This window comes from Enhydra lutris, unplaced genomic scaffold (genome assembly GCF_002288905.1).
Source record: "Enhydra lutris kenyoni isolate GAN:26980312 unplaced genomic scaffold, ASM228890v2 scaffoldscaffold25, whole genome shotgun sequence".
NCBI lineage: Eukaryota > Metazoa > Chordata > Mammalia > Carnivora > Mustelidae > Enhydra > Enhydra lutris.
This window is the reverse complement of record NW_019154109.1, coordinates 26,429,244-26,436,312: the sequence shown is the minus strand read 5'-3', so window position 1 is coordinate 26,436,312 and position 7,069 is coordinate 26,429,244. Positions and strand designations below refer to the sequence as shown.

At 44.5% G+C, this 7,069-nt stretch overlaps 1 protein-coding gene across 2 annotated transcripts; it reads left to right on the top strand.

Annotated features, from left to right (window-relative positions):
• Nucleotides 1-697: 697 nt before the first annotated feature.
• Nucleotides 698-6,005, top strand: LOC111151079 (regulator of G protein signaling 4). Of its 2 annotated transcripts, XM_022508827.1 has the most exons (5): nucleotides 698-837; nucleotides 3,678-3,782; nucleotides 4,090-4,151; nucleotides 4,722-4,888; nucleotides 5,314-6,005. In XM_022508827.1, exons 1-5 carry the CDS (start codon nucleotides 794-796, stop codon nucleotides 5,551-5,553), a joined length of 618 nt encoding a protein of 205 aa, XP_022364535.1. In that variant the 5' UTR covers nucleotides 698-793; the 3' UTR covers nucleotides 5,554-6,005. The 2 variants fall into 2 exon arrangements, with proteins under 2 accessions (XP_022364535.1, XP_022364536.1); XM_022508828.1 differs by lacking the exon at nucleotides 4,722-4,888 and having other exon boundaries at nucleotides 5,314-5,458.
• The last annotated feature ends 1,064 nt before the right edge of the window (nucleotides 6,006-7,069 follow it).

Sequence of the window (7,069 nt, the reverse complement as noted above, 5' to 3'; positions counted from 1 at the left end):
TCCCTAGGCTAATTTTCTGTGCCGCCAGGCATGTAACCTTCTGCTCTCCAGCCATGCCTCTCCGCGCCCCTGCGAGAATGTGACAACCCAAAAGGCAACTTCTACAAATGGAGACCTGGAAACCGCGGTCCTGCCAAATCCCCTCTGGAAATAGTGAGGATGAGATCTTGGACCACGTGGGATATGCTATTTCTAATGCAAAAAAGGAAGCGCATTGAGATTCAGTCCCAAAATGAGCCCACGAACTCCCGCGGGCGCCTTTCCTCGGGAGGGCAACCTGCCTCGACACTGTTTTTACAAGAAGAACGAATAAAGCGATGTTTCTTAACATTTGAAACTCTCTCTCCCCTCCCCCATGCCTTTTCCAGAAATTCAAAACCCCAGACCGACATCGGCAGAGACAGGGAGCACATTTTTCTTTTTTGTTCGCCCGCTTCGCAAGAGGTTGGTCTCAGGCTGTTCACTTTGCTGGGTGATGCGTCAGTGCCTCCCCGCGTAACTCTCGCCGCCCCGGCGCAGGTTGGAGTGGGGGGCGGGGGTGCCGCTGCGGGGCGGTGGTTTCAGAGCTGCCGTCTGATTGGCCAGGAGGCTGCGGGGCGGTGGTTTCAGGGCTGCCGTCTGATTGGCTGAGCGGCCGCCTCTGGGCTATAAAAGGGACCCCAGCTGGCTCCTGAGCAGCTCCGAGGAGTCTGACAGCATCTTTTCCAGGGAAAGTCCAAGTGCGCTCAAAACCCAAGCCATAGCTCTTCTTGCCGCATTTCCTCCCCAGCTTGCGAATCCCACACCGAACAAGATGTGCAAAGGACTTGCAGGTCTGCCGGCTTCTTGCCTGAGGAGGTAAGATTATTTTCAGCCACTCACCACGTTAAACTTTCCGATAGACTTTCTTAGTTACTTACCTATATTCCTTACTGACCTAGTTCTTTGGAATTAGAAACAGTGTGGTCTGGGGGTGAGGGGGCTCAACTTGCTAGCTTTCCTCCAAGATCAGCTCAAAATTGTCACTGGAGAAGTGTGCCCCTCTGAATGTTGGCACTTATGTGTTGTTTTGTATGACCTCGGTTTTGAGGGCTGTTCTGATCTTCTCACCGAGCTAGTTCGAATGAAGAATTGATACGAGTTTTCGGACCAAATGCAGTGGTCTGTGATGGCATCACTGGGGTGTGTGGAATCGTGTCTCTGAGTTTTCCGATGGGGTTCTTTAGGGGAAGATAGCCCAAATGAGGTTAGACTACATCACAGACACTGTGTTTTCTGTGTGGTGCTGCAGTATCTTCTACTGTTTATGTCCTTATAAGCAAGTGTGGCAATACAGTATGAGTTCCAATATTAGACCCTCCCTTTTCTTATTGCCCTTTCCCCCAGTTCCTGAAATGCCTTATGTGAGTGGTGGTTGAGAAGTATTGATCCTAACAATTCAGTTAAGCGTTCTGTAGACGATCTCATTCTGCAGACATTGTTTTGTTGATGTATTGTCTCTTGACTTAAAAAAAGGTAAAGCTACTCCCTAGCTCCTCATATGCCTTTGGCTTAAAAAAAAAAAAAAAAAGTATAAATAAATGTTTTCAGAGACTGTTTACATATTAGCCAGCTGAAGAAAAATACAAAACTAGTGCATATGATATTATTTATTCTTACAGTTAAAGGCAGAAAGTCAGTCTATATGTGTACTACACCCTTGCTTCCCTGCAAATAAAAATTACCTTAAATCTCACTGTAGAAATATCCCAGAAAGCAAGTCTCCTGTGCACTTCTTAGAAGTATACCTTTCAAATATTCTGTCATTCAGGAGTGTGAAACAATATTCTTTATTAAATGTGCTTTCTTGGCTGCTTTAAAATGAAGCAGGAGGGTCTGGCTGGGAATATGTATGGAGTGAGTTCCACTGACTGCTACCATTACTATCCTGAGATGAAGGGAGCAAATTACTCCAAGCTTCAGTTAACTCCTATGTAAAATCAACCACACAAAATACAGGAGTGTCAGGAAAGAGTTATGCCCTGGTAAGTATTTAGGGAGACAAATGAAAGGTTGCACTAGTCTGTCCAAGGAGCTGAGAAGCTGAGCTGGGGATGTAACCTGTATAGCAGCAAGGTCAATGGCTCTTCCATCTCCTCACTGGTCAACTTCCAATCAACTACTCCAACACTTCAACACACTAACATCACTGCAGAAGGGCATGAACTGCTCAAGGTCACATAGTCAGTACATGGCCAAGTGCACATCAAATCTAGCTTCCTGACTCACCTCTGAAGTCATGCTGGTTTTTATTTTATGGTTGCATTGCGTTATTAGGACAAATGTAACATCCTTGCTAAGCATACTTCCACTCTTTATGCAATGACTTGCATTGGTCAAAAACTCAGATCTCGGCCTGACCCGGCACATGGAAATGTGAAGTGAGTTCTATTTTGACAGAATCATGATATATATGTATCTTAGAATCACTCGAGCCTTCATGGTTATATCTTGCTCTCATTAAGGAGGGTTTTGCATCCCCTGACCAGTCGGAGAAACAGGGTGGGGGGAGGGAATCAGTCTTGTGAGGAAGAGAAAATACCATTCATATTAGGGGCAGTCCAAGAACATAATGGAATTCAAGCTTGCTGGAGAAAGGCGCATTGATAGGCCACCGATATAACAGGAGCCGTCCTAAAATGTCTTTTTATCCTTGTGACTTTATTTTTCTCTTTCTCAGGAGGAATTTCTAGTCATTCATTTCTTCTAAAGTGACATTCCTCTTTTAAAACTATTTCTTGGCTTTTATAATAAAAGAGATACAAACAAAAGAGTAGTTAACAAAGAGAAAGTTGAGCTTAAAAACTTATTAAAAGGTCCTTCTTTCTGAGGAAGTCCCGTGCCCCCTGCCCTCCAGCTACCTGTTAAGCAGTACAATAAGCTGGAAGCTCTGCTTTAATTAAAGTCACTAGCTGCCTCTGCTTTAATTAAATCACTAGCTGCAGTGGTGACTCTTGCCTGCTTCTCTGTTGTTTTTAAGGTTTGGATGCCCTTTATAGTGTAAATGCTCTTAATGTATAGATATTAAACAGGAAAGCCATAGGAGCAGCAGCAGCAGCAGCGAGAGATTTCTCTAGAAGCAAGCTGGAAGTTGCTCAGATGTTGGCCAGAACATTGGCATTTGCCACCCCCTCCACTTCTCTCTCTCCATGAATATCCCATAACGTGAATCTCTTGGCACCACCTCAGGTGAGGCTGGGCCTCTGTAGGTCCCTCTGCTGGCAAGGAGGCAGGTGGAAACGGGAACCACTGTCCAGAAGGCGGCGTGCGGCAGGAAGGCATCTTGTTCTGCAGTTCACTGCTTGCTCTCCCCTTCCCATAAATTACTCAAAGAGCAGTCCCATTTTCACTGTGTTCCTGTTAAAAACACCAAAGTGTTCCATCGGTCAGAATGACAGGTTTACAGAAGAGGCGCCTGCCGCTGACTGAGGGTCTGAATTCGGTTGCAGAGAGAGCAGGCTGAGCAGCTGTTTCCTAGTGAGTCAGAGGCAGACACAGCAGTAGGATCTCCTTTTCCTGACAGTTCACGCTGACTTCAGCTCCCATTTCCTGAATAAACTGCCCCTACTCCTTTACTAGTAGTGGACTCTTTGAGCTCTGCCACTAAGGTATCTTTTAAAAGAGCTAATTAGCATTATTCTTTTTCTTCTTCTGTGCAGTGCAAAAGATATGAAGCATCGTCTAGGTTTCCTGCTGCAGAAGTCTGATTCCTGTGAACATAATTCTTCCCACAGCAAGAAGGACAAAGTGGTAGTTTGTCAGAGGTAAGAGAAAAGGCCTCTGTGGAGACCCAATGAGCATTAACTATTTAATGTCAGGATGTTCTATGAGGAGAAAAGGAAGTTGTGTTCTTAATTAAACCAGATTTGGATCAAGGTGGCATCCATTTTCATGAAGACAGTACTTTCATGTGAAATGTCCATGCATTAATGGAAAGACTGCCTTAATCAACAACAGGTCTCATCATAGGGATGGGACAGGAAATATCTGCATGTTTTCAGGACTTAAATTTCTTGCCCTGAGTTTGTATCATGGCATTCAAGTTATTCTTTCTCTCTATAATGTCTCTAGGGTGAGCCAAGAGGAAGTCAAAAAATGGGCTGAATCACTGGAAAACCTGATCAGCCATGAATGTAAGTCTGACGGCTTTCTTCCCCACTAGGATGAGGACAAAAGCTCTCTAGATAGACAAATTATCTCATACTATATTTGATCTAATAGGAAATGCAGACACAGTTGGGTTTCTTCTGACTTCCAAACTCAGGAGAACCAGTCTGCTCTTTACCATGCCCTCAAGCTTTGTGATAGACAATGGGATGTTCATACAGAAACCATGTGGAAAACCATCTCTCTCACCACATGGGAAAAAGGTAGAGGGGAAAAGTTCCAAATATAGAGACTTCTTATGGAATCAGCTTTAGTTTCTCTCTCTCAAACTTACTTTGGCAATTGGTGGCTGCAAGGGTGTTTCAGAAACACTGAGACTTCAAACCTTGAGCAAGAAGCACTAGTTAGGACTGGGATCCAATAGATGTCAAACAGATTAGGGTCACCTGACCCCAAGTGGCCCCCAGAAAGTGGGGAGAAAGGAGTTGTTTGACCCCATGCTTTATTCTCTCAAGCACTTGGCTTTCTCTGAAATACACTGTCCCAAGAGGCCTGCTGGTGTGATGATTATGGTGGATCTTTCTCTTCCATCACAGGTGGGCTGGCAGCTTTCAAAGCTTTCCTGAAGTCTGAATACAGTGAGGAGAACATCGATTTCTGGATTAGCTGCGAAGAGTACAAGAAAATCAAATCACCCTCTAAACTAAGTCCCAAGGCCAAAAAGATCTATAATGAATTCATCTCAGTCCAGGCAACCAAGGAGGTAGGTCTTCATGGCAGAGAGCTCTCTGGATCTTAGTGAAATTTCCTGCAAGTGGTCTTCAGTGGTGTGGATCTTTAGATCACCTGAGTTAAAGGAAAAAATCTGACAATGGAGGAGGTCATTATAATCTCCATAATCCCAAATCAATCAGTCAAGAAACTTTCATCCAGATGACTTAGATGATCTCCCTTAATGAGTTATTTGATAAATCTTCCCGTTTGTGAGAAAGAACAAATATATTGCCTTGCCCACCTAGAAGCAGAATAGCTTTTTACACTCCCTCGCATGAACCAGGGTTGAGCTAACTCTTCTTCTTTTCATTTCTGGGGTATGGAGGGTGCACACAGATTGCTCACCACAAAGCACGCGGCCTCCCATCCTCAACAGGGCAATGTGTCTGATACATCTTGGCCTTTGCCCTGCAGGTAAACCTGGATTCCTGCACCAGGGAGGAGACAAGCCGGAACATGCTAGAGCCCACGATAACCTGCTTTGATGAGGCCCAGAAGAGGATTTTCAACCTGATGGAAAAGGATTCATACCGCCGCTTCCTCAAGTCTCGATTCTATCTTGACCTGGCCAACTCTTCCAGCGCTGGGTCAGAGAAGCAGAAAGGAGCCAAGAGTTCTGCAGACTGTCCTTCCCTGGTCCCCCAGTGCGCCTGATTCTCAGAGGGTGCTGGAGGCCTGAGATGCTAAGACTCTATGCCTGGAAAACCTGAGGCCAAATATTGATCTGTATTAAGCTCCAGGGCTTTATCCACATTGTAGCTTAGTGTTCATGCTGCCTGCCATGTATGAGTCTCTCCTGTGTAAGAAGTAGATCGAGTTTTGGTGTTTGGTTTCCATCAGGGCAGGACCTCCTTCCAGTCCAACTTTCCCAGAATTCCTTTAGGGTGCCACGTGAGCAAGTATCCAAAGAATGGTTTTGGAGGGGTGGCTTTCCAAAGACTGTTGCAGTTCTCTTCTCCCAATGGTTTGACCTCAGGTTGGTTGGTTGGTACATTTCATGTGACATCCACAAGCACATGTATTCTGTTGGCACTTTCTCTAATCTCTAGATGTTAAGATATGGTTGATCTATTATGTGTACCTATGTGTGTGTGTAAATACATGTATACATGTATACATGTATTTACACACACACATAGGTACACATTCTATGTATATGTGTCTATATGTATATATACATATATATTTCTGCAAGAATAGATAGGAAAGACCCTAGGTGCTCATCACTGGAGTGTGTGTACATACCTACATGCATGTACTGATCCCTGGTCTTTCATCCTGCAATCAAACAGGCAAATAGAACCAGTTGCCATGCAGGCCAAGAGAAAATTGCTAATCTATGGAAAGTTGATTCTGTAAACTCCACAGGTCTTGTTGGAGATGCATTTGAGGGACTCCATGCATAGTTCAACCACCAACAGCCTCCACATTGAACAGTATTCTAAGGAGCCAATATCATAAAGAATCTTCTGCCTGGCTGACACAGTTCTGTCTTGAGCTGGTTATTACTGTTGGCACTTTTCAGTCCTGAAGCTGCTGGCCTCCCCTTCTCTGCCCGAGTGCTTGGTATGGGGTTATCAGCAGCCGGGCTGGTACGGGAGTCAGGAGAGAAGATGCTTGAGCTGAATGAAGACAGGGAGGTAGGGCCTCGCCAGCTCTACCTGTTGTAAGATGATGGCTGAGTTGAGGGCATGGAACTTCAAAGTTAATAGTCTTATCCTTCCTCTTTTCTCTTCTTGTGATCAAGGTGCTCTCCTCATTTTGTTTTTTCCTGAGGACTTCAGCCATCAGTTGAGGCTCCTTACCTCACTGCAGGTTTGGTTGGTTGTTTCCCTATAACGGCTCCAGGCTATATACCTCCCCTTATGAACCAGCAGGGTGGGAAGGATTGTATTTTATAAAGGACAAACATGTTTTTACAAACCGAAAAGCCCTCACAAGTTTCTCTTTTGAAAGTAGGAGCTTGTTCATTCCACACCAGACTTCGGGGCTGCACATATCTCTTTCCAGGCTCTGAGACTAAATGAGAGAGGAAAGAAGGGAAAAAAAAAAAAAAGAAAGAACAGAAAAATAAGATACCAATTGTTAGAACTACTGTTTGGAACTTTTCAAGGCACATGAAATACTTGAAAATTTCTCATTTATGTTATTTATGATTTATGATGTTTTC

Excerpts from the sequence above, each read along its gene's own strand:
- LOC111151079 (XM_022508827.1), top strand. The coding sequence starts at position 794 with ATGTGCAAAGGACTTGCAGGTCTGCCGGCTTCTTGCCTGAGGAG. Across the intron at positions 838-3,677 it reads CCGGCTTCTTGCCTGAGGAG|TGCAAAAGATATGAAGCATC; the intron begins GTAAGATTATTT and ends TCTTCTGTGCAG. Across the intron at positions 3,783-4,089 it reads AAAGTGGTAGTTTGTCAGAG|GGTGAGCCAAGAGGAAGTCA; the intron begins GTAAGAGAAAAG and ends TAATGTCTCTAG.